The 27389-nt window shown below is 38.0% G+C and overlaps 1 protein-coding gene across 4 annotated transcripts; it reads right to left on the bottom strand.

The window, feature by feature from the left end:
* Positions 1–413: 413 nt before the first annotated feature.
* On the bottom strand, positions 414–27152 carry uggt1 (UDP-glucose glycoprotein glucosyltransferase 1). Of its 4 annotated transcripts, XM_087779661.1 has the most exons (41): positions 27094–27152; positions 24468–24603; positions 24272–24351; positions 23961–24091; positions 23750–23862; positions 23507–23681; positions 21898–21994; positions 21741–21819; positions 21559–21659; positions 19104–19203; positions 18960–19020; positions 16658–16749; positions 15472–15622; positions 15241–15360; positions 15087–15172; positions 14199–14334; positions 13988–14119; positions 13601–13765; positions 13172–13292; positions 12959–13057; positions 12800–12823; positions 11983–12077; positions 10614–10820; positions 10395–10526; positions 10202–10332; positions 10032–10127; positions 9596–9698; positions 8514–8593; positions 8230–8419; positions 7753–7911; positions 7606–7691; positions 6429–6513; positions 5605–5693; positions 5428–5532; positions 4201–4285; positions 3042–3224; positions 2761–2921; positions 2582–2696; positions 1408–1524; positions 1131–1278; positions 414–1043 (listed from the first exon to the last, which is right to left on the bottom strand). In XM_087779661.1, exons 1-41 carry the CDS (start codon positions 27140–27142, stop codon positions 1024–1026), a joined length of 4635 nt encoding a protein of 1544 aa, XP_087635787.1. In that variant the 5' UTR covers positions 27143–27152; the 3' UTR covers positions 414–1023. The 4 variants fall into 4 exon arrangements, with proteins under 4 accessions (XP_087635787.1, XP_087635785.1, XP_087635788.1 ...); XM_087779659.1 differs by having other exon boundaries at positions 5428–5693; XM_087779662.1 differs by lacking the exon at positions 12800–12823.
* Between the last annotated feature and the right edge of the window lie 237 nt (positions 27153–27389).

The raw sequence follows: 27389 nt of genomic DNA, 5'->3' as shown, positions 1-27389 counted from the left end.
ATGATGATGATGAACCCCAGGTGTGCCGCTCTGAACCTCGACTAGCTACTGATCTAACTTCTATTTCTAGTATTTTGTGAGAATTTCAACTGCTGTTGTTCATCAGTACAAACTTAAAATTGGCATCGGAAAGAAATAATAGTCAAGTTTTATTTTCTTTCACAATATTGTTTTTTTCCAGAATAATTTCACCCCAAAATTCAAATTTAAGATGTTATTGTTCTTATACATCCAATCTATTTAAACGTTTTGTAACAGAGTGCACTTGTGCAAAAGGGTCGTCCAATGTTAAAATAAAGAATATTACTATAAAACAACATTTTACTTGAATGAAGTGTTTCGTCAAAGAAGTTATGTTTTTAAAACGGATGAAAAGCCATTTTATCGGCAAAAGACCAAAAAAATCTAACGGAAACATTTTGGAAGTTTTTATTAAATTTTAATTCAGGTCACACTGATACTGACATCCCACGAATGTTCTGTACAGAAATTAAAACATGATTTTATTTAAATCTCTTCAAATTCGATGTCAATGTTTTGTAGCCTGTCGCCTGCAGGAAGTAAAGCAATGAAATCCTCGTATCATAGCGCCCCCGTGTGTTAAACATAATGCATTGCGGCTTCTAAAGGCGCTGACGTTTACTTTGCCATTCCGTTCGGATATTTCTTAAGAACGAAAGCTGGAACTGAATTTAAATCTGAACGTTGGAAACCATCTTTATACCAGAAAATTGAGTTCTTGATGAGGATAAAAACTGTTCCCTGAATGCTGTGATGAAGAAAACAAACACTGAACCAACTTTAATTGTCTTCAAGTTGTGATCCAGTCCCCCCCCCTTGCCTCTTCTGCATCATATATACATTTTCAAAAAACCCAACAGGACCACAGTCGGAACCAGAAACAAACACTTGACACGTAGAAAAGAACAAACAGCATCGACACTGATCCGGGGTCAGTTTGTGGCAGAATCTTGAGTCAACTCTTTAAACAGAGTTTGGTTCTGTGTCGTCGCCACCTGATCCTCACAACTCTGTGTGCTCATCTGGACGAGAAGGAAACCAGATATGAAACATATTATTGTGAGTGTGTGTGTGTGTGTGCGTATGTGTGTGTGTGTGTGTGTACTCACCTGTCTGTGGCCTCGTGTCTTGACTCTGTGTGGCCTCGTGCTGCACTCGTGTCTGCAGGCGTTTGATCTCCTGGTCATAATCACTCCACTCCGCCACTATCCTCACGGCTGCCTGCAGCTTCGGCTCTTTAGTCTTGGGGTTGTTACACTGAGGAGAGACACACGGCTGCAGTGAAGACGGTCGGCCGGAGGATCATTAGTGCGAGTCTCACTCATGTAGACAGACTCACACTCTAAAAACAGACAGACAGACAGACAGACAGACAGACAGTGTTACCAGGTCGATGGTCTTGGCGCTCCTCTTGGTGCCGTCGTCACACCAGGTCTCACACCAGAGCCACTCCTGAGGCAGAGACTTGATGGGGACTTGGTGGATCATGTTGTTTGGAAGGTCCTGAGCAGCAAATCAAGGAGGCATCAGAAATGTGTGATCCAAAGAGACAACAATGTCAACAAAATAGTATTACTTATATGTAGTACATAAGGAGCCCAGGAGGTGACGTGGATCAATAATATCTCGAGCAACTCGTATCTTGTGATATTCCGATTCCTAGATACTCGTATGGTGTCTTCACATGGTATTTTGACGCACTAGTTGACGCTACTTAAGCTTAAAAGCACCAGAAATATTCTCCAGTAATTATGGCCAAGAAGCTCTGTTAAGTGACTTCGTCATCACCAACATTAACAAGTTTTTTTTTTTAAATCATGTAGAAAAATGTTCCTAACTGTAGTTCTAAAGTTTATCCACTAGATGGCAACGTTTATTGTTTGAGTGTGTTCGTTGGCATGGGGAAAGGTCATCTCGTGAAGGCCAGCTTCTGGATCCCATGTGCTTTTGTTTTGGAATCTGTACGGTACTAGTGATAAGTCTGCGTTGTAAATAAATAATAAAAGCACAGAATTATATTATCAGTGTTCACAGGTTGAAGCTGTGAAACTAACTTTCCATACATCCACCAGTAAACAGAGCCTGTTAACTGCTCGTCTATAGAGATTAACTTTATGGACTTGGTTAACGCCATCTTGTAGCTAAAGTAAAGAACTACAGAACATTTACTACATGATTCTAAAAACGACTTGTTTATTTTGGTGAAAATGAAGTAACTAAACAGGATTACTTGGCCATCACTACTGGAGAATATTTCTGGTCCCTTTGAGCTCCCAGTGGTATCGTGAACTAGTCAAAATAATGCATATTTCATGAGATACCAGTATCCTGAGATAAAAATAATACTAATCCATGTCACCTCCGGGGTTCGGTTAGTACCATTTACTCTGTGGCTATAAAAGCAAAAGTACAAACTTGTCCTACTTTATATTAAAAGTATAAATCTAGTCCCCATGGAGTACATAGTTAAGAAAAGTTCTTTAGAAAAAGAAATGGCAGGTCTGAGTCAAAGTTCAGTTCTGAGGTGACTCTCGCCACTGGAACAGTATCACTCCCTCACCTGGTCTAGATTGGACAGGCTGTTGGGGTCCTGGCTGAGACCCTGATACTGCCCTCTCAGTCGGTCTCCAGCTGCGATCTTCCTGAACTTCTTGAGGTCGACCACATAGAGGGCGCTGTGGAGATCGGAGACGTGAGCGTGCTTCGAGAGAACCTCGACCCGGGACCACAGTCCAGTACCTGATGTGGTACTTGCGTCCAGCCAGGTGACTGGCCCAGTAGCCGGTCTTCCAGAACCTGTAGCCGTCCATCTCTCTGCGGCTCTCGCAGAACGGGGTGTAGCCGTACGGAGCTCCCTCCAGATCGAAGTCCCGGAGCTCCTTCAGGTCCGTGCGCACGATCTGGACGGATTCAGGCGAGGTGTAGATTTGATTGAAAAACATTTATTAATCAACCAGTGATTATGTTTATGATGAAAGTTCCTAGTTTTCATTTTAAAATATACAACTAGAGGTACAAACCTGATCAGCATCCACAAACAGGATCTTGTCCACAGCCAGTGGGAACAGCACGTCCAGAAACAGAATCTTGTAGCCCCAGATGATGCGCTGCTTCTCAGTCTGCTGGTGGAGCCACCGAGGCCACTTGTACTGGACCAGCTCGTACTGGAAACCATACTTCTCCGCCATGTGAGGGATGAATTCCTGTGAAGTCATGACATGTTGAGGACTAGATCAGGAACCCATTAAGGCCACAGAAAGACCAAATGAGAATCTGTTTAAAACTAACCATGGGTTAAATTAGGAGAAAGAACACCTCAGGAGTTCAGGACTAACTAAGAACCAGATTTGGACCACATTAGGACCAGATCAGGACCATATTCGAACCACATTAAAGAAAGACCAGGACCACATTAGGACCATATTTTGACCACATAAGGACAAGATAAGGACAACATTTGAACCACATTAGGAATATATTCTGAACAAATTAGGACCGGATTAGGACCAAATAGGGAACATATCAGGATCACATTAAAAAAATAAATAAATATATATATATCTGAAACACATTAGGACCAGATCAGGACCATATTCGAACGAAATTAGGACCGTATTCTGACCACATAAGGACCAGATCAGGACCATTGTAGGACCAAATTAGGATCATATTCTGGGTACATTAGGACCAGATCAGGACCATATTCGGATCACATTAGGACCAGATCAGGACGAAGACCTCCAGAGGGATCAATAAAGTTTATCTATTCGGATCGGGACCATATTTGGACCACATAAGGACCAGATCAGTACCACATTAGGACCAGATGAGGACCATATTCGGACAAATTAGGAACGGATCAGGACCATAATTGGACCACATTAGGACCAGATCAGTACCATATTCGGACCACATTAATACCAGATAAGGACTACACTATGACTATTTTTGATGGGTAGAGTGAATCTGACTTTTGCAAATCGCTGAGCGTTTTATCTTTTCAGTCAAAGATGAACCTTCCATGTTACACATTTCAGGAGAGGATTTCCTTTCACAAAGAGAAACCTGAAGCGTCATTTCTGCTGCACACTTTTCATTGATGTTTCTACATCCATACCAGTGTGGTATTTGGAGCTGCGGCTGTCAGAAATAAAATCCCCACTGGGAATGGAATCCTACCTTGAAAGTGGGGGACAGGTAGTTCTTGAGGAACCAGAACTTAACGGGGGTCTTGGTGTTCTTCAGGACTGATAGCATCATAATCCTAAATGTGGAAGAGGGAGACAAAGTATGGGATTAAAGAGCAGCAGAACAAAACACTCAGAAATCATCCCTGTTGTGTACGAGGAGTTTTACAAAAACAATAAGAATCTGCACTCTTCCCCTCCACCAGAATCTTTCTTATTCATTTATTTTCTCTCATTTCAGAGTAATACTTGAATAAATCATTTAGTTTCCACCAGCAGGGCTGATATTTAAGTACTTAAAAGTAAAGATCAGGATCACATTATTAAGTTAACAAATAAAATCACTAATAAAGAATCACTCAATTCAAGTTTTAAGCAGCAAAAGAAGTACTGTGTTACGACTGAAGTTAAAAATATGTTGTTCATGATTACCTTTTGGTTTTATATATTGACATGAATCACTATTCTGGGAGCTGAATGGCTCAGTTAAGTGGCAGCAATGGACTGTATAATTCAGCATCATTTTATCCATATTCGCACAATTAATTTTGTCTAGATTTGTTTCGAGTTCAATGGCGATTTACGTCCAATGTTCTGCATCTTCCAGAAAGAATAAACGGAGTGAAAGGAGAAAGTTTAAAGCCGTAAAATAGTTTAAAATGAAATGGATACTGTGGATAGGGCTGTGTATTGGCAAGAATCTGGCGATACAGTATGTATCATGATACATGTGTGATGATACGATGTATTGCAATACAGGATACTGTATTGTTGACTTTTGTGAGCTCGAAGAAAAAAAGTTTCTCCTGTCTCTAAAACCAGCAAAGTTTACTGCTTCGTTTTGTTTTATCTTTCTTGTTTCTTCGATCTCTCATGTCCTTTGTCGTGATGCTTTTCTAGATACTTAGAGGTGTTGAATCCTGTGGAGGGATTTATCCTCCAAACATCTGCTGCGCACAGCAACACTGCAGCAGAGACGCTGCTGTTAGCTCTGTTGTTAGCAGCAGCTGCTTACCTGGCGTTGGCGCCTGACTTTAGCGCAATTTATTTTTTTTTAAATATCGATACAGCGCTATGGAATACCGATAAAGTATCGGGAATAAAAATATTGCTATAGATCGATAGTTTCTTACACACCTACCTGTGGAAAGTAACGCCTGTGATAAGGCACGGTTGGGACTTGACAACAGAGGTTCAAAGACAAACAGCCACCTCTCACCTGAGGAACCTTTCATACAGATGTCCTGAAGCCACAGAGAAGATGTTGATGACGTCGCTCTTTTCTTGCTTCACCTCCTCCGTCTTCCCTCCACCTGTGAACCCTCTGACAGCAGGAACAGATTTTATTACCTCCATCAATGTTAGATTGTCGAACAGCGGTTTTTGAAATGAGTACCTAGTCAGCGATTTCCAGAAACCTGTGTCGTTTTCCTCGGTTCCATCACTCAGTAGCTCTTCATTGAATTTGTCAGCTTTCTTTTGAACCTATTGGAATTTTATAAACAGATTGTTTTTTAATTAATGACGAGGACGATTACATCTGGAAAGAGTCAAAGAAAATGACAAATATTCTGTTTCCTACACTATGTTCCATCATGTGTTTGTACTATATACTGAATTAGGTACACTTTAAAGTAACACAATCTCTTTTCTCACTAATGAGCCTGATGGTTTTTAAACTAAACCCACCAAACCACACATTTAGTGTACTCGTTAGTGTACTCTCAATCTGATTTTTAAAACTTGTAAATATTACCACATATTTAGATAATAAAAAAAAAACAACGTCTACCATTTTGACATCAGTCGCATCATTAATTCATTCAGAGATACACAGAAAATTTGAATACATCTCCATCAAACAAAACCAAACTGGGCTTTGTTTTGTCTGATATATTCCATTTTTAACTCACAATTGACTCTGGAGATGAACGTCAGATTACTGGAGACAATTCTAATTTGGTGGTGTTTGTAGTTGCCCGAGTGTTTTTCCTAATGTAAATATTCCAATTAAAGTACATCTTGACCATGCAAACCCTCATACACACGACTGGAGGCTCATTAAAATGTACGGCTGCATCTACAAACAGAGCAAGTGGCGCGAGCAGAAAGAATTTAGATTTGATTCGACTGTTACAGTGACGTGAACCAGCTGTGCTGGGAGACAGACGGAGTTGTCAGTTTTGACTTCCCGCGGATGTGAGTGGCACTTGAACTGACCTTGACTTTAATGATTCTGCTCTTGAAGCTGTTCAGCACGACTATGATATCGTCCGAGTCGGCGGGAGAGTCGGCGCCGTCGTGGCTGCGGGAGAAAGAGCAGTCAGTGTGAGCAGGATAGGACCTTGTTGTGTCTTCCTTTCGTTGGTTATTTCTCAAGTGAAATTGAACACAAACAATTAATGTACCATACCATAAATAATTCTATTTTTAAAGTTGAATGAAAACAAAAAAATAGCAACACTATAACTAGATGGCTGTCTAGTGATATTACGATTGTATTTCTTAATTTACAGGAAATAATGATATTGCGGTGAAGTAAGTAAAAAGTAATACTACGCCCTAATGGAGTAAAACTATAGTAATATATGCCTTGCAATGCCTTGCAGAGTAATACTATGAATTCTTGCAGAGTAATACTATGGCGCCTAGCAGAGTGATACCACAGAGCCCCACAGAGTAATACCACAGAGCCTCACAGAGTAATACCACAGAGCCAAGCAGAGTAATACTATGAATCTTTGCAGAGTAATACTATGGTGCCTTTCAGAGTAATACTACGGAGCCCAGCAGAGTAATACTATAGAGCCTCGCAGAGTAATACTATAGAGCCCCGCAGATTAATACCACGGAGCCAAGCAGAGTAATACTATGGAGCCTCGCAGAGTAATACTATTTAGGCTTGCAGAGTAATACCACAGAGCCCTGCAGAGTAATGCTATTGAGCCTGGCAGAGTAATACTATGGAGCCTCGTAGAGTAATAATATTGGCACTAGCAGAGTAATACTATGGAGCCTCGTAGAGTAATAACATTGGCACTAGCAGAGTAATACTATAGAGCCTTGCAGAGTAATACTACGGAGCCTTTCAGAGTAATACTACGGAGCCCCGCAGAGTAATACCATTGAGCCCCGCAGAGTAATACTACCTTTTAACAGATTTATGCGCACAGTTCTCCACATACGATAGTCAGCACAACCAGACACATAATCCATAAGGTGCACCAGGTTACAAGACCTTCTGTTGATTTTTTGAGAACATTAAATGATTTTAATAAGTCTTTATTGTCTGGAAAATAAGGTACATTATTGAGTCTCCATGTTTTAAAATGAAAGACGGAGGTTGACTTCATAGTAGAGACACAGAGTAGCTGAGTTAGTTAGACAGTGTTTTTACCTGTAAATCTTGTAGATTTCATCGGAGCGTCCTTTTCGTAGCTTGAGGATCCAGGCACCAGGATTGGCCTTCAGTTGGAAGTAACCCTGGCGAAACAAGATGGATGTTACAGCAGCGTGACAGGTCTGAATATTGGAGTTAACATACAAGGTTTGCCATGACGATGGTGTCCATGATGACAGGATCAGAAGCAGTTCCCAGAGTGAACTGCAGGCCTCGTGGTGGCTGGCCTGAACTCACGTCGAAACAATGACCTTCCAGGAGCAGGTGCTCCAGCTCGTATTCTGCTGCCACAATGTTCTCCACCTATGAGGCAAACAATGTCAAATAAAAGTGAGCGGATCCAGCGAGTCCTGACTGTTCAAATTGACAATTATAAAGAAATATGTTTAAAGATTATTATTTTTTTCATTTTTTACACAACTTTTACAAGATAAGTTGAAAAAGTCTCTCAGTACTTCATATGAAACTACCGTCTCTGACCCACTGATTATAGTTATAACAGCTATAGAGTTGTGTCATTATTTAGAATAATCAATACAGAAAATATAAAATTTAAATTGTTGCATTAAACCTCATCAACATATTATACTCTCAAAATTGACTTGAAAAAGCAGATCTTACCTCCTCCAGGTAGATGTTGTCCAGGTCATAGCGAGTGTGAACAGACTCGACCATCCAGCTCTCCGGAGTGTTGAGGTTCAGGGTGAAGAGTGGAGTCTTTGGCATGTCTAGGAATTTGGCTAAAGGTCCAGATGAGAAACTCCCATCTGCCTGGAACGCCACATCTGGGTCCAGTACGTAACGATAAAAACTAGACAGGAAACATTAAAACAATAAATCAGTAAACATTAATTGCAATCCAGGTGCTGATCAGAGCTGGTGGAATTTAATAGATATTTTCTCACCTTTTCAAAGGAAGATCAGATAGTTTGGACTGACAGTTCATGAAGACCCGTAAATTGAGATTAACCAGCTGTTTGAGAACCTACAGACACAGAACAAAACTGAGGTTAAATCCATTCATGAAACAACTGTGTTTCCTATAAACTTGTCTCCTCCTCTAGATATAAAAAACAATGACCTTTTTTACAAGTTCCTAAGAGCCCATTGAAAAGCAGTACAGACTTTTCGTCTGCAAACTCTATTTTCACTCATTTAAAAACAGGAAATGAATGTGACCTTTTGATTTTAATTTCCCAAATGTCAACTAGATTGTGTCGACACACTCTCTAGGCCTTTACAGAAAATTGTACTGCTGCAGAAATCAGCCTCGAGTGACGAGCAACAACAACTCGCTTGTAAAAAAACAACTAAGGCCAGACTTGATGATAGCTTTTACTTTGTGTCTTAAACATATCACATTTTTCTTATTGCATTCAAGTCGAACATCTGCCTTCACACTGGCAGCATCCTTTTATTAACATTCACATTTTCTGAGCAACATTCGTTAAATAATTCTCAGGTCAACAGAAGATTCCATATTAAACATTCCACCAGGCCAGGCTGAGAGGCTTAGTGGTGGTTTTACAAATCAGCTTTTATAAATCATTTAACATCATTTATTTTAAAAGTCGGCAGAGACTGCTGAGAAGATATTTGATGAAATATGATTCCATGAAATAGTCCTGTATCTCAAATAGTCAGTAAATCTAGTTATCTAGTCATTAGTGTCGTTAGTCTTGTATTCCAAAAACACCTGAGATATGGGACCAGTAGGCGATAAACAGGCTTAAATAAGTCAAAGAGTTGATGACATCATTGTCCACAAAAGTCTGCATTGCACCAGTTGAAGTTAAACCGAGGTCAGCAGTGATTTAGAGTACCGATGCTAGTTTAGTCAATACCAAGAAAAAAAGGAAATTGGTATTGATGGAGCACGAAGGCATAGCTATATATATAAAGAAAGACGGCTTTACAGAAAGTAAGAGGCATTAAAGTTCCATTAAAAAGAAAGAGAAGGAGAGAGAAAAAAAAAAAATCAACCTACTAAGAGGAAAGGAGCAAGTTTCTGTGCGTCTCTGGTCACTGGATCTACGATAGCGACTACATCAAAGTAGACGTCTCCTTCCTTGGGACGGATCTTCACAGCGCTGATGATAGAAGAAAAGTAAACGCAAATTAGACTGAGATTAAGATGCTTCAAGAAAACTACTTTTTACTGTCCACTGCAACATTTTAACAGGAGTAAGGATAATGCGACAGTCAGATCTTTTTGTTTTCAGAATCCTGCGCATATGATGGCACTTCTGAGCTGTTCAATTTATTTTATTGATGATGTTAAATATTTTGGATATTTAGCTTATTAAGATATGAAAATGACACCGTACATTAATGCTGCACTAGATTTAAAGAAAATTGTTCCAGACACAATTCAATTCGATTTAATCCTGAAATGGTTCAGTCCAAACTCCATATTATTTTACCTGTATCTGTCATCAGAAAAACCATACTCCACCCGAGATTCTCCTTTTGGTTGAGAAGAAAGCAGAGCATCCACTTTCATCACCAGATCACTGGCCCTAAAACAGTTAAATATAACATTAAATATGTGATAAAGCATCAAGAGAGAAACTAAAAGTATGTCTTAGCACACCTGTCCTCTTCTATTCCAAACTGCTGGACTTTGTTCTTAATTATGTCTCCAGATGTCTTGAGGATGATGCTCTCCAGCAAGAGGAAGTCGTCCTGGTTGAACACCTCGTCCTCCTCCAGAGGGCCGACGATCTGAGGCAAAGAAGAATAAGGTAAATGGAGAGAAAGTGAGAAAGATGTACATCATGACTCACTCTTCCGTTACTGATGACTGCTCTCTGGCCTTTTTTGAGTTTCAGCTCATCTCTGCAGTAGGCAGCGTGGGAGAGCAAGAAGTCAAATTTGTCACTCTCATAGGCACTCTTGAACAAAGACAGATCCATACCCTGCAGACAGAACGAGGCATCTTGAGTCATCAGAAGTCAAAGTTAATAGGAACAATGGTAAGGAGTAGATACTGTCTCTGCACTGACCCCGACAGAAAAGTCTCCGACGTCCACTCCACTTTCCAGAGCTGCTGCCGTTTCCTCTTTGGCCATTTTGGTGATGAAGTTTTTGGCATTATTGGCGGATTGCGTTTGCATGGCCGCCCAGATGGCTCGAGTGACTCGAGTGGTTTCAGGGGACAGTTTGTTTGTTGGGTTGCTAATCATGCCTAGACGCACAATGTTGCTGGTTTTCTGTTGCAGGAAGAGATGATTTATCAGTTTGAGCTCAACATGGAAGACCTAATCTATCTCTCTATCAAGGATTCTTGTTCTCTTGTGCAAATGAGATGTCAATGTTTGATAATGGGAAAAAAGATTTGGCAGAAGAAAACTTGACCACAAGTCTGCTTAAAAGATAATCAACATGAAAATATATATAAACCGGTATAAATTTTTATTTTAGGCGCTTATCTACTTACATTCTTTTTCCAACGTTTTTAAAGAACTGGACACCGAGCGGTTTGCAAAATTAAAGTATATTAATGTTATGCTGATGCCGGTGTTTGAGATAAAATAAAGAACAGAGATTATGAATGTCAACAATCAATAGAAACTCTAAATATCAGTAAAACTTAGGTTGAACTAAAGTAAATTAATTTGTTGGATAATATATATTGTTTAAGGCAGTTTGGCGAATATAACATTTATTCAGCCAACAACCAAGAGAGTTTAACAATTTTTGCCCTTTGTTTGATGTTTGACATCCCTGCGGCAGGCATTCCACTTTTTTTACAAGTCATTATGTATGACTAATTAATTTCCAACTATAATTTGTTATTGGTTTAAGGATATTTTTGTCTCTTTTTTACTTGTTAAATTTGTTCCATTTCGGAGTAAGAACAATTGGACTCGAGATATAACTTTTACATATTTGTCCAGCACTTTTTTTGTACAAAAAAAACTAATCTTATTTTAAAAATTAAAGCAATCAGCCATAATTTGATTGCATAACTACAATCCGGTTGTGTTGATTTTTTTGAGACTGTGCCATTTGTGCACACTAGAAAATCGTTTTAGATACGTTTAAATAAATGAATGATGTACAATCACAGTAAACTACTGACATAAATTTGACTTGACATGAAATTCAGAAAAGTTAATGAATATTTCAACTAAGCGAATCTCATTTGTATACGCTTTTCCTAATAGACGTCTTATCTTGCAAAACAGATGCACATTTAATTCAAGTTTATTAATATTTCACACTAACAGCATCTCAAAAGATTTAAACTTTCAAGACCTGCACACATCTTGTTTTAACTGGTGAATTATTGGCACTAACAATTTAGGCATAGAATATTTTAAGATGAAAATAACTAATGACTAATGAGAACATTTTAAAAGCTTGTCATACCATGTGTCTGATGGCATCATAGAGGAGTTGACGTCCACTGGGTTTGTCAAAGTCACCGACCACCCAGAAAGTTACAGGACGGACGACACCGTCATCTAAACACCATAAAAGTGAGCACAAGATGAAAAACTTTAACAACACAGCACTAATGAAAATTAAAACCAATTAACCATCAAAATATTCCCATGCAGCTACAAAACACTAAAGTAGTGCCATGCGCTTTAGCAGGAGCTGTATTGACATGCTTTCTACACAAGTCTGCCACACACGGATGGACAGCTAGCCAAACATGCAACAGTTTCTCAGTATCTTTAACAATAACATCATGACATCAACTGCTTGTGGATCAGGCCCAGAACCCATGAAAATTCAAACTCTTTTTCTTGAATACATCAAAGACCTGATTGAGTAACACCATCCAATAAGTAACAAATTGAACCAGCAGGGGGCAACAAAGCATCAAATCAAAACTGAAATTAAAAACTCTAAACAAGAGGAAACTATTTTCAATCATATAAATGCTTTTTTTCTTTTGATCTTAACTGAATATGATTGAATTCTAAATGCTGATGAATCCATAAAATCTTTTTTCAAATATTAAAACAATAACATTTTTCAGCTGTCATTGAAATTACATTCAACACTTTGCTTCAACATACAAATAGAGCTTGTGGTAAAGGTTTAAAACATATAATATAGAAGTTTCACGTCTTTAACAACAAGAAAAAGACACATTTTCAAGAGTCATTTGTCAACTGGGCATTTAGAGCAAGAGTACAAGACATCAGGGAACTTGAAGGGGGAAAAGTATGATTACCATGCCTGTTGGTGGCTGTCAGCCCTGATTCAGAGCCATTTAAATTCATACAGATAAATGGGGGAACACATGGGAGAGGACAGAAGGCAACAGAGAACACATCAGTATTTAGACTAGCAAATGACAAAAACAAGGATAAGAGAGATTTTTTAAACTCACCTTTCTTGGTCATGTAGTTCATGCTGTTGGCCACAGCAGCGCTCCGCTCCCTGGGGTCCAAAGTAGAAAAGCGAGCATAATCGTCCACAAAATGGTTGTCTAAACACACAAATAATCAGGTTACACACTTGCTAGAAGCTCTGACAAACCTAAGTAAGCCTTGGTCAATTTATGATATAATGTAGATTGTATGGTTTGAGTGTGTGAGCTCACTGGTATCAGACAGGTCTAGATATGCTCGATTGGTGGAGAGCACTCTGGGGTTGATGCGAGGAACAACATTTGGCTGATTCATGATGAAGTCCAGAACATCGTGGTCAGTGGCCAGCTCTCCCTGCACACAGTCACACACACATTTGAACTCTGATAAAATAATTTCGATCTCAACTTCTTTTCACTTTAGATGATTGTCACATCCAATAAACTACTTTTTATCCTCCTTGAATTATCACTTTTAGATAAGATCTTGTTTTGCAGGCTTCTTCGTATGGATAAAAAAGATCCAATACTTAAATCATCAAAATCTGAGCAGACAATTGAAAATCAAACAGAAAACGTAACGCCTGCTGTGCAGCATAGAATATTTCATCTAGATAAACTGTAGATCAATAAGGTTTATTGTGTGCTTTTGCATCGACTCACCAGGTAGACAGCCCTCTGGAAAAAGGTGGTGGTCTCCAGGATCTTTTGCATGGTGACGGTTTCCAGTTCATCTGGGTCCAAGTGCTCACGTTGAAAAGGGATTCCATTGTACAAAACCACAGGCAGAGGACCCACCCCTGTTTGTTCATAGTACATGCGACCTTCCTAATCAAAGTCAGCATAAAATCAGGAGTCAAAGATTTGGTAAATCTGACGTAGAAAACGATAGAACATCTCTTGTACTTTGGTCAACAAACAAACAACACATTTAAATAATGTAAACACACACAAGTATTAATATAATGGTAATGTTATTATTAAACTCCATCTATGTTTAGATTTTATTAACTATTATTAATGTTGAATTTTATAAATTCCATGCCCCACCTTTCGGTTGCTGTCATAGGTGGAATCCTCTCCTAAGATGCTCCCTACTTCCACGTAAGGAAACCTTTTCTCCAGAACCTTCACCACATCAGCAACACTCAGCTTCCCCCCGATAGGGACTCTGCCGAACATCTGAAAAAAACAAAAGACGACAAGTCAACGAGACTTAAATCAGTTGATGGGAGGGGATGGATGGAAACGATCAACTCACCTCCACCACGGCTTCTAAAGCGCTTTGGCCGTCAACCTCGTCCCTGACGTAGTTGAAGGCTCGCACCAGTGCCACGCCAGCGTCCTGCATGCCATCTATATCGTCGTCAACCGACACCACAAACACCAGTCCGATCCTGACACACATGCAGACTTTAGTGTGAGTTTATACCGACCAGTTGAGATGCAGAGCAGCAGAAGCTTCATCGGTATTCAAACACAGGGAACGAGCAAAGACACCGCATGCTGAGATGCATCAAAGGCCCCCCACACGCAGCCGGACAATACCCCTAAACTCAAATGCTCTTAAAATTCATTTCCAAAATAAGTTCAGTGCAGTGACCATCCTAAATCACTTCATTTTTCCATACTTGTTTACGGAAATATATATTTCTGCTTTACATGCATTTAAACTAAATATTTTCATCAATAAGCTACATTTGCTGGTGTTTATAAGTACATTTATTTAGCGAACATGTTCTACAATATAATTGACAATAATACAAAACATAAAACTGTTATTTAGCTGCCTTTTTATGTTTTTTATTTACTTTTAAATTATTCACAATATGTGTTTTTAACATATTATTATCTTTTTTTTTTTAACACGAAAAAAAAGATTCTCTAAGTGTCACCTTGTGTGTCAGTTAAACTGATCCAATTAACAACATTTATGGCTCCAGTATGTGTGTTTTAATTTCACATGTTGCCATCTTCTTCAACACGTGATAATCTATACATGTGTTTATTATATGCAACAGAAAGAAATAAGAGCGATAATAATGCTATTGTAACATGAGATACTTTCTCCGTGTTCATAGATGATGTGAATCCGCTCATTTGTGGACATATTTTGTAAGTATCAGTTGGGAGTCAGGGAGTTACCAACCTTAGTGGGATGTTGTTGCTGTAAAACATCTCTGCAACATTCAGCAGGTCACTTGAGTGGTCCTGCGTCGGATCCAGAATGATAACCTGCCAAGTACACGCGATTAGTCTTCACGTTGGCCGACACGTGTCACACATGTCCATCAGCGAGATACCATATTGTGAAGATTTTTCCGAATCTGCCTTATCACTCCAGGGAATGTCGGCCGGAGCAGCTCCTGCACATTGTAGGGCCAAGCGCTGTACCGGTGGTCTGACTCCAAGTTGTTGATCCACTGTAGTCGAGACAAGTACACAACTTCAATGGTAATCGTAGGAAGCATAACTTGCTGAAAAAACATCAATCACTAGAGAAAAACTTGATAATAGACTCCATAATATCTCACACTGATCGCAGGACTGCGGATGTCAACAGCATAATCAGAATCCGACGGCTGGACGTTGAGCTTCAAGATGTCATGGATGAACGGGGTCTCAATTTGCAGGGACTGGAGACCCTCCATCACTCGAGCCTCACTGCGCAGCACTTCAAACACACTGCACAGAGAAACAGGCGAGTGTCAGAGAACACAACAACACTGCTCTCATTCTTGGTTTGACTTAAAATCCAAATGACATTATCAGTGACTGTATAAATTAATGGTAGGAGAAAGTCACTCATTTCTGTAGACCAGGAAATAAATGAAATTGAAAAAGTATTCACCCAGAAATAATGACAAAAAAAACTGACACATTTAATAATTGCACTTTAAATGGATTTTTACTCTGTATATACAGTATAATTATTCAGTAATAATGATTGAAAGCTATAACTTATTATTACTTACTAGAACAACCTTGCAGTTAAGAGCATTGTACACGAGTCATGAAATTTATTACAGAAAATGTAAAAATATAAAATAATGTTAAAATGTTACACATTCTTACTTTAAGAGCTGTATATTCGGGGTAATTATCACATTGATTAATGTGAAACATGACACAATTGTTGATCTTTTTAAAGCAAAAGGTTAAAGAAGATATTTTATTAAAAGGCAACTAATTTAAAAACTCTCTTGACTCACTCACATGTTTCAAATGTTAAAATCCTAAGTCTCTTATCATGACCATGTTTTGAAGTTACTACTTTATAAAGTTCTCCCCGGTCTGAAATCTTGGCAAACAAGAGGTTATGAGAGCAGAGTCCATTATTACAAAAATAATGGTCTTCACTCCTGTGATTAACCCCCACTTTGTTTATGCAACGAGTCCCTTAGAGGTTGAGACTTCTGTGATTTTTTATGCACTGTGACAAACTTTGCTGCTTGACCAATCACAGCAGATTGGTTGTGGTTATGGTAAACAAGTATTATTATCCGAGTGCTTTCAGTGGGCGGGGCTTAAGCACATTTTCCAATGTAAATATTTAAATGGGAAGAGTTGTGTACAGACAGACACATACTGGGGAGTACAATAGAGATCAAGATATATTTGAGAGACACTTAAATCAACACATGAGTTGCCTTTTAAAATAAAGTTCAATAAAAGTAAGTAGATAAGTACTTAGTATAATGAGCAGTTTCTCTAGCGTACCTGAAAATGTCTTGCGACTCCAGATCTATGTGAAGTCCATTGATGAACAGAGCAGAATCCCCCGGCTGCAGGCCTAGAGTGCCTTTGAAAAACTGAATAAAAGGGAAAGAAGCGTCAGTATATTACACATTTCCATCATCTCTGAAGCCATTAACTGCAGCAGCATGGCACCTCCCCAGTGTCCAGCTCCAAACTGCAGGGCGGACTCTTACACTCAGTTATAGAGCTAATATAATTGCAGCACAGCTTAAACAAAGCAACAACAAGATGTCTCTGAACACCAAAAGCTCTGCCTAAAGTCAATCTGTAAAGCCATGCAACAATCAACATTTTTAATTATCGACTGTGCATGTTTAGGTGTGTGTGTGTGCGTGTGCGTCTCGGCAAAAGACTCGGCAGTCAAATCTCATTACAGAGAGACAAAGACATCAGATTAATCATACCCGTCAGACTCTGCAATTACAACGAGACATGATTAACACAAATATTGTTCGTCCCACTTACAGTGAGAGTCGGGGAGACAGAGAGAGGAAATGTCTTTGTGATATGCATCCGTCCAATCTACTTTCATCATTAGTCATTTTCCCTCCGCAGGACTCGCAGCACCCGCAGCAGGAGCCACCGATTGAGTAATTACAACGTTTGCCGCTCACCCACACAAACTCATATAATGTTGGCCTGCAACCCAACATTATGTGAGCGCAGCGTGAGGAGGCAGAGAGAAGGAGGAGGAGGAGAACAAATAAATTAAACATAAGAAGATGCCATAACCTGTTACTTCAAAAGGCTGGACGCACTTTTAGACGAGTGTAATGAAAGGTGGGAGTAAGAGTCTACACTAAAGAAGGGCTTTTCTCATTTCGAGATATTTCCCACAAGATAGCGAGGAGGCGGAGGTGTTGTCGTGGCTGGAACTAATAAACCATTTGTTTTTTCTTCTCTTTTATTGGTATAGACCAGTAAACACATCAGACTGGACACTGTAAAGACATTCAAGGGGACAAAAAGTCAGGGAGAAAACAAAATTAAGAATTGATGCTTATCTTAATGAGGTTAAACAAGGCTTTACTTGAAAATATAAACCATTGATTTAAGGCAATTATATTTTCTAATGGGACACAATATGTACCGGAACTGTTGTGCTGAATGAAAACCTTACAATATATATATGACCAAAACATCTACTGGTGATAAAAAAGGAAAGTTGTAATTGGATTGTTTTAGTTCATTTTATATAAATTACATTGAATTGTCTCAATATAATCTCAACATAACTCGAGAAAACATGCAATATGCAGGCAGTGTATTTCAAAAATAGTTTTGCAATTGTCATTGGATTTATTTGAATAAACAACAACTACTTGAATGAAAACAAAATGTTTAAGGGTTACATTTAGACTTACAATAGTAATTCATATGAATGCAAGAATAAAATACATTTCTGTCTGAAGCAAATCGATATCTGTTTAATATTAAGTAATGAGGGCCAGATGGATGTTATAAAGGCCGACAATTGGCCGCACTACTTTTCTCGGCCCATTTTAGAAGTCATTTTGTGAAGAGCCGAATTGATACATTGATGGTCAAATGTTGAACCAAAGTATGTTTATCAAATGAACGTAACCAGATATTTATTATAATTTTTCTTTTGTTTGCATGTTTCTTCACACATCAATGATGTTTATAAATATTGATTAGGTTATTTATTAAGAGAAATGTTTGCACGACAAATATTTGAAAAGAAAACATTATAAAAGGCATGGGAAGTATTTGAGGATCGTTAATTTATTCATATTTCTGTGTCGTTTAAAAGACCAAGAGCCAAAAATAAAATAGTCTTATGGTGTCAAATTAAAGATAATCACTAATAGCTCCTACTCTACGTTGTTCTCATTAATCCCTCCCTCTTTGTTCTCCCCCTCTCTCTCCATCACCCTGTCTCTCTTTTCCTTCCGGCGATCACAGGATTAGTGCTCACACACCGAGTCTGGTTCTGCTCAAGGTTTTTGCCTGTTGAAAGGAAGCTTTTCTCAAACTGTTACAGGTAACCGCTTTCCTCTACTTGAGTGTAGTTCAACTTTCAACTCTTTTATTTAAATTTAACATTAAATTAAGTTCAATTAAATTAAAAGTGAAGAAAGTTCAGTTACGGCCAATATTGGTTAGATGGTCATAATCTTACGGTAACTGAACTCAAAGTTTAAGATATAAACAGCCAATAAGAAAAGAATCCCTCATCAGATATTTTTTAATTAATGTTGCAGTTAAAGTCACTACTTCATAATTCAAAAGAAAATGTTACCTTCTGATTTTCACCAATTTCTTTACGTATTTCGGCACTAACCGCCGTTTTAGTGATGGACCTGTTCGAGTAGAGGGCAGAAAAGACTGTTAGCACATTAAGCTTTGACTAATGACTAATATTAAATCGGTTTTGCCTATTTACCTTGCTTTAGTGGGGAAGTTCTGACTCAGGTCTCTCATCACGTTAAGAGCCTCGGCAGAAGGAGCAGCAAGGACGCGAGCCGCGGTCTGGAAACTCAAGTCTGAGGGAGAAGACGTGGGCGATTAAGGAAGCAAAAAGGTGAAACATTAATTACACATGTTGATTAACTTATTATGTGAAAAGTAATGGCAGAGACAGAGTGGAGATTTCTATTTCAAGGGCAAACAATATTAACAGCAACAAGCAAATTAAGATTTATATGAAGGTAATTGAAAAAATCAGGGTGAAAAGAAAAACAAAATTATATAAAAAAAGAGGAATAATTTTAATATTGATATTCATAAATAAAAGGAAGACAGTATGATTGAAACATGCAAAGCATTTGAAACCAAGAAGAATAGAGTAGCAAATATAAAACATCTTTATCCTTTTTATCTGTGATGACGTAGGTTCACAACACCAAGCCATCACTTAAAATTGACTGAACTTATTTATTTCAAACTTTTTCGAACAAAAAAAATGTCTAAATGATTCGTACATAAATAAAATACAAAATAATAAACTAAAAATTAAACCAAAAAAGTGGAATAAAATAAAACGTAACAAAACCCTGCAGTTTGAAAAAGGAGTAGGAAGTAAAATAATTTTTTTTCATTTCCTACCCCTTTTGAAATATTTTTTGTTCGTCACACATTTCTACAGATACTAAATTTTAGGTTCTTTATTTCTGTTGTGATCGTCTGCAGACGACACTAACGTATTCTTTTTTGGTGAAAATTTGCAGCAAACAGAAACATTTTCAATAGTTGTGATACTTTAAAAATATCACTTAAATACAATATGAATAGCTTTGGACCGCATATTGACCCCTGTGGTGCACCACATGTATTGTCCATCAGCTCAGATTTGTGGTCAGGTATCTGAATGAATATGAATTTATTTAATCTCATGGTCAACCACTATTGATTGTATTGTACTAGTGAACGGAACAAAGCAGACAAGGTGAATCATATATGGTGCATGGTTCCACTAACACTTGAGCCAGTGAGATTATAAGACCCTGGAGATCGACATCCTTGTGCACAAAACCTGAACTAATGAGCTCCCACAGTGAGCACCCAGAAGATTGACGCCCACTTGACAGTCTGAGAGAAGAGCGCTCCCCTTTTATCCAGTGCTAGAGAACATTGCACTTCAAATGAACATTAAAAAACCTACATCTTTTCCAAGGTTAAGTGCAGTGAAAAATGGATTACATTTTGTAATCCCAATCAACCAATCATGTTTATTGACATTGGTCACATGGTTGATTTGTTACATTTGTGACGATACAACAAAAAAGGATAATGTCATATGTAAAGAGAAGGGCCAAAAGTCTATGAAAAAATTAAAATAAATTGCTATGACTGTGAAGCCAGAAAGAAAACGTAACATAATAATGTCCCCAAGCGTCGTTACACTCAAATATTTGAACTCTTTATCAATTCATCTCAGATCTTCCGCAATATTGTGTCCATGATTGATTACTTCTGCAAAAAGGAAATCTCTTCGCAGGTATCAACATAAAAACGATTGGCAAACAGGTAATAAAAACGTTTCCGAGTCGTGAAAGAATCACTGTGGAATCTAAATGACTCCTACTTACAGGCAAACTGATGAGATCTATTCAGTGATGCCAAAGGGTTCGGCTTTATTTTTCTGTCACACTCCAGAGGACGTCAGGGAACAAAACCATTTTTCCACTTTCCTTTCAATTAGTATTTTATTTGCTTGTTTTTTTACTCGCCTATTATGCACATTTAATTTACTATTTACAATAAGCCGTGTTGCTTGTTTAGTTATACTGCTGTGCTGATTAAATCTATCAGAAAAATAACTGAAATTTTCAAAACTGTATAAAATGTCAGTGATACTTATTTTTAATTAATTTACTATTAGTTGCTCTAGTTTTAATCACATCCAAACTCATTTGAGTTGGACTGGTTACAGTTGAAAAGTCAGGTTTCCATGACTTATTTGTCTAGATATTAGCTATTAATCAATGAAAATGTAACATTCCTTTGAGCCAAACGCACTTAAAACATTGTTTTTATATTTTAATATTGCAACCTTATAGCGACCACAACTTTCTTAAATTGCCGACAAAGTCATTAATAAATGTTTGTAAGTAAAGCAAGTTTGTGTTTTAACCTCATTTTCATCATGGAATTCCTGGGGTACCTGCTTATTGTTTAAAAAATATATGTTGTGAGTGAATTCTTGGCTGAGTGATGCAGTGAGTGACCTTTTTTTAAAATTTATTTAGCTAGTGTTTTTTAGGTTTATTGGCCTCAGCTCCTCCCTTCTCACAATTGTACAAATCATTTCATGCTTGGTTATTTGTGCAACTATTTTTTCTCCATTGGGTCAAAACCAGATCTCACTGCTGTAGACAGAAATAGATATCGGGACATACCTTGCATCTGCCAAACTTTCAGAGGAGCCATCTCATTGGTGCTTTCCACCAGATGCTTCCTCAACTCCTTCAGCTGTTCTTTCAGCTCCGGGTAAAGAGTCCTACAGAAAGTGGAAGGAAAGTGAATTTTAAGACTCCAGATCTGACTGTGGGTCGATGCAGACTTTAGCCGAGTATCTCACTTCAGTTTTCCAAAAAGGAATCCCTGGACCTCATCCACCGGATCATTCTCTCCGATCACGGTCGCGTTGACTTCTGCTTCTGAAATCAAAATCAATTCACTTCATGCTGCAACCCATCAGTGTAATTGTTGTATATTGAAATTGTGTGCGTGTGTACCTTGAACCTGTGTGTCGTCCTTCGCTTTATACTCCTGACTTTTGATGGCGAGCTCCACCCCGTAACCAGAGAGATAAACCTTTTTGCTGCTTGGATTCTGGTGGCGAAACAAAGGCATGATAGTAAAAATGTGATCAAGATTCAAGCCGTCAAGATATCAAGATATCAGGCAGACGTTTTGACAGAGCACTTCAATGTGAATCCAGAGAAGAAGGGAATGAGTAATAGCTTTCAAAATGTTCTGACAGTTGAAGACGCTCGTGATTTAATTATAACGTCACCGGAACTAATAATAACATTACGAGAGATGTATTAATAAAACAACTTTTTAAGTGATTTTCTAATCAGCATCTGTTACTGTTCAGTCCCATCAGCTTCTTTTTTCTTTGTCCCGGGTGGATAAACAATGAACACAGGTGTTTCTCAACCACAGACAGCCAGCTGCTGCCAAGCATCCTGGACGGTTCACATGCTTGTAGTAAGTTAGTAAGAACGCTGCAATCCTGACTTCATACTTGTAAACAGATGGAGAGAATAATTTAGCATATTAACTTGGAAAACTTTATTTGCATGCGAGTGAAGATGACATGCAGATTTAAATGGAATCACTTTGTATTCTGAATGTAAACGAGCAGCCCAATTAAAGTGGGGTTTATTTTTGCCACCAAATTAAGAATGAAAACAAATTTGGTTTTAATTGAACACCTCACTTGTGTGCTCAGGAACAGGTTTGTGTGTGTGTTTTTATAGCAGTAGTTAGACATTAGCTTGACTGCATGAGCATTAAAAGAAAAAGAAGAAAAAAAAAATACTTGTTTGTTAATGAAGCGTCACCACACTTTTAGGTATTCATGCGAGGGTTTTTGATCTGCTACATTTGCAGAGAGAATGAAGTAGAAGAACATTTGAACTTCTGAACATATATATCATTAAGTTCATCACTAATGATGAAGCGTTGTTTATGGAAGTAGATCAGTGCCATCAGAATGGTTGAATTTAACATTTCTAATTTTGTAAACAAACATCGAAGTCCTTTCAATAAAGAAAATTGTGATCGTCTACCAGACGCATAATTGGCTTTTTTTGCAATACAAACATTCAATGTGTATTTAAAAAAAAAAGCTGTATCAGAATCAATGATGACTCAAAAATATACCCCCAAAACAATACTGACAGAAAGAAACACAAAGGCAGTTAAAATGGCAAAAAAACATAGCCCTGAATTAAGATCGATAAAAAACAAGCTTTGTCCGAGTTTAAACACTATTTACATTAAAAATACATTGTTTCCAAGTACCCAGTAAGCCATATTTCCTACTGGAGATTTGGTGGTGTTACTGATCTACGTCTCCAGATATGTATATTGCAACATATTTATAACACATGCATAAAGTACATGAAAAATAAAATGTATTAATCATAAAAGTTGAATGAATTAAGAAGAATGGCATGTTTCTGTCTTCTTTTAACAGCTAGTTTCAGCCACCTTTATAAAATCACTGGTTCTGCACTATAGGCTAAAACCTAGTCAACGCATTCTTTATAACAATATGGCAACATTACTAATAGTTGCAGTTTAAACACAAAAGCAATTGAGAAGTGTACCTACAGCAACATAATGTCGTAGCACATAGGTCACCAAGCCTTCTTCCACTTTCGATATTACGAGTCTGTGAAGCTCCTGGAAGTTTGGCGTTCCCAACTCAGCGTACAGAATGACAACCGGAGCGTCAGGATTTGATCCGAGGTATTTATGGTCGCCTTTGAAAAGGTATGGCTTTGGCCTGAGAGATGAGTCAAAGGATCAATGACGCATCATCTCATGATATCAATTACAATTTCTTTTGGCTACCTGTCTGAGGCCGTCTCCAGCAACCTTGCCAGACCTTCGGCGGAGCAGGTCTTCTCTCCGTGGACGCTGAAAAAGGCAGAGCAGCTGCTTGGAGGCGGCTCGTTGGACGCAATCTGAAATGAAACAAAAACACCAGGTTTGTTATGTAAAATGTGAAAACAGCAGCGGCCCCAGATGGAAGTGAAGAAAAACAAGGGTGATATGCCGATACCTGCTGGAAGGAGTGTACAGTTGCAGAGTAGGCTCGGAGGGAGAGGGCGAACTTTAGCATGTTCAGCTGGACGGAACTCAGCAGCACTGCTGCTCTTTTCATGATCAAGTCATAGTAGGCCTGGTCGGTGTCTGCTCGGAAACATGACCAAACACACAAATGTTTTCAGTTGTATTTAACTGCAAAAATGTTATTTGCAACCTCATTTCAGGTTTCACAGCATTTGATCCGAGAAGCACGTATGACTTGAATTGTATAAAGACAGAATACTTGATACAAACAAGAGCAGGCGATAACAAGGATGACAATACCATCATGCTCTCCCTCGATGTTCTGATTGGACTCAGCAAAGTCCCAGAACTTCTCCTCACTTTCTTCAGCCAAGAACTCACTGGCGGAGAAGGGAATCAGCATTTGGTCATTTACACAAAGAAAAAAGTTTTATGTCTCCAAGTATTTAACATTTTTTGGAGTGATCATTTTTTTCCATCAAGAAAAGATATGTACCTGGCCTCCAACAGCAGGGGGGTGTCAGCCCATTTGGTGGCGAGGGTGGTGGTGACGGCTTTAGAATCTGCCGCTGAACTGACAACAATCAGCGACAACGTATAGAGCCACAGAAGCCACATCCTTAAACACACCCCTGGACAAACGAGACATAAAAAGTAGAGTAAGATTTATGTGGGGATTTTTTCTGAAAAGAACAGGTGTTAGAATAATAATAATAACAATTATTCTTTTTTTTTCGAGGCGCCTTTTTATGGCTCTCAAGGTCGCCTTACATAAAATTCAACAGCCAAGCAAAAAAACACAATTAAAACATTAGGACACATAAGTGATTTGCTGCAACAAAAAGATTTAATTTAATAAGTTTTAGGATGGATTTAAAATGGGTAATAGAGTCAATATTTCGGCGTTCAGGTGGCAGTCAGTTCCAGTGACAGGGAGCAGAGCAGCTGAATACTCTGCTCCCCATTGTGGTGGAGCGGGTGGGGGTGCAGGAGGGAGTGTGGACATGGAGGGGATCAGAGAGATATTGGGGGCGAGATTGTGGATGATCTTGAATGTAAAGAGGAGGATCATGTATTGGAATGTGTGTCTGAACCGGGAGCCAATGGAGCTGTTGAAGTACAGGAGTGATGGGATGGATGGAGGGGGTTCTGGTGAAGATGCGGGCAACAGAGTTCTGGACCAGTTGAAGTCTATGTAAGGATTTTTGTGGGAGGCCGTAGAGAGCAGAGTTGCAGTAATCTAAACGGGAAGTGACAAGGCTTTGAATGAGGATGGCGGCAGCATAATTACATCATGCTATCCTGAATGTTTATATTATATTTATATCTATTCAATAGTCTACGCTGCCTTCAATAATTTGCTCAAGATATTACACAAAAACATACACCAAACATTAGTGTTGTATTGTTTTAGCATTCATTAACTGCAAACATGGAGCTTATTTGTTCACTCCAGGTTGTTGACCTGGAAAAACATCATACGTCCTTTTTTTTTTTTAAACCTTTTCATTTTTGATCCAACGGTCTGTTTAGTAACATTTTATAAAATTACTTCTAAATTGTCGTTTTCTCTTCAACATAAATGTTACAATTCTCGATTCAAAATAACTTGCATTAATTCTAAAGGCTCAGATTAGCGAACTTTAAACTTGGTGAGGGAAATACTTCTAACTGAAATATTTGATTGATGCTTTTAAGAATAGGAGTAAGGTATTTCAAATTATATATATATATATATATATATATATATATACACACATTAATTATTTAACTCATTTCACTATTACGAGATAGTCACTTCATATAAAAAAAGATCTGCTTCAGAACTAACTGATGCTCCTTACTTTAATTCATATGCCAAATTAGCCCTAACTTATTTCATATTTAATATGTTATTTTCCAGAAGTCTAAAAAGGCTTATGATTAAAATGGACTGACTTCAACCCAATAATTTGGTGTAATCAAGGTTCATGTAGATATTAATTCAATTATTATTATTATTACTTATGAATTTCCATCCAGTCTTAACCACCAGAATGCCAAATAAATGGAATAAATTTCCATCCTCAAGTTGTAAGCCAAGATTTTAAAAATGCCATCTCCTCAATGACTATTTCAATATAGCATTCAATTCAATATAGTCGAAGAACATTTGCATGCATATTCTGAATATAGTTAAACTCTTCTTTGATATTTGAAAGTCAATTTACCCTCAAGAATAAGATCTTGTTTTTTTTCCTTTACAACTTTATTTTTGTCTCACTTGTTATCAAATTCAATGTTACTTTTGTTGGTGCTGCGACATTTCTCCCCTGATACGAAATCAAAATAGTCTGACTAGACAATGTCGATGATAATAATGTGTTGTGCTGAAATGTACATTGGGTTGTCTATTTAACTGTATTATACAGGCCATATACATAAACACTTTTAAAACATACATTCAATTATCTTTTTCCAACTAATGCCAAACTGAGGAGACACAGCCCTGAAAACATACGAGCTGCAGTTTCAAAAGAATAAAAACCATCACAGGACATTAAGAATTACAACCAATGAGATATTAGGTTTAAAATCCACTTGAACGTTACCGATCATAAAAGTTACCTTTCCGGTTGTCACTTGCAATACTTGGCAAGTTTTTAAATCTACCCCTGAAATAATTCTACACTTAATCTACTTTCCATTGAGTTCAGAGAATCCGTCACAAATATCCACACAAACTAACACGACATATACATTATTTCCACACAACTACAGGTAGGAAGTGATTCACTTGTCAACATTAAAATCACTGACCAATGAGAAAGTTCTGCGTGTCTCCTTTATCCAATCACAGTTAATTCACCAGTGATGTTCAGAATATCATCTAAACGTACAAAAGAGATATATAGCTAAACATCTATAGTGTTGTAAAAATAACAACGTCACACTTTATTAATCGGACTTTGGAAACAGTCACATAAATTAGCATGCTACACGAGCTAGCACAATTCGGTTGCGGCTATATACATTTTTTTTACATCACTGTGAAAGGGAATAGGAAACTTCTATTAAAACAAAACCAATGCAATGAATTTGGGTGATTTTCTTTAAAGAAAAAAGGTATCTTTCGTTATTACCGATGCCGGCTCCGCTGCTTCCTGCTTTCATGTCCGCGGAGGAGTGCATGGGTCCTGATGTTCCGGGTAGGACGCTGGACTGATGCCTGTTCAAAAATGAACTTGCTCGTCAAAATAAACATTAAAAAAAAACGGAATGCGTATAAACATATTTTGATCACAATTGGAGTGAGAATTGCCCTTAATATGGCTTAAGGAGTTATGATTATTAGTGACTTTAATTAATTGTTTAAAAAATTAAAAAAACAGCGTTTGGCCAATAATCAATATATAGCGACTTGAAAAAATCTCAGAAT

The sequence above is a fragment of the Callionymus lyra genome, chromosome 18, assembly GCF_982586985.1.
Source record: "Callionymus lyra chromosome 18, fCalLyr1.hap1.1, whole genome shotgun sequence".
In the NCBI taxonomy this organism is placed as follows: domain Eukaryota; kingdom Metazoa; phylum Chordata; class Actinopteri; order Syngnathiformes; family Callionymidae; genus Callionymus; species Callionymus lyra.
Note: the sequence above shows the minus strand (reverse complement) of the source record. Positions and strands in the feature narration are given on the sequence as shown.

Bases quoted from the DNA above. Each gene is read 5' to 3' on its own strand.
- uggt1 (XM_087779659.1), bottom strand. From the start codon at position 27,142: ATGCACTCCTCCGCGGACATGAAAGCAGGAAGCAGCGGAGCCGGCATC. The intron at 15,173-15,240 runs GTATCTCGCTGA...TGTACTTGGCAG, and splicing joins GGAAAAATCTTCACAATATG to GTTATCATTCTGGATCCGAC. The intron at 12,078-12,799 runs GTAATCATACTT...TATGGTGTTTAG, and splicing joins GACAGCCACCAACAGGCATG to ATGACGGTGTCGTCCGTCCT.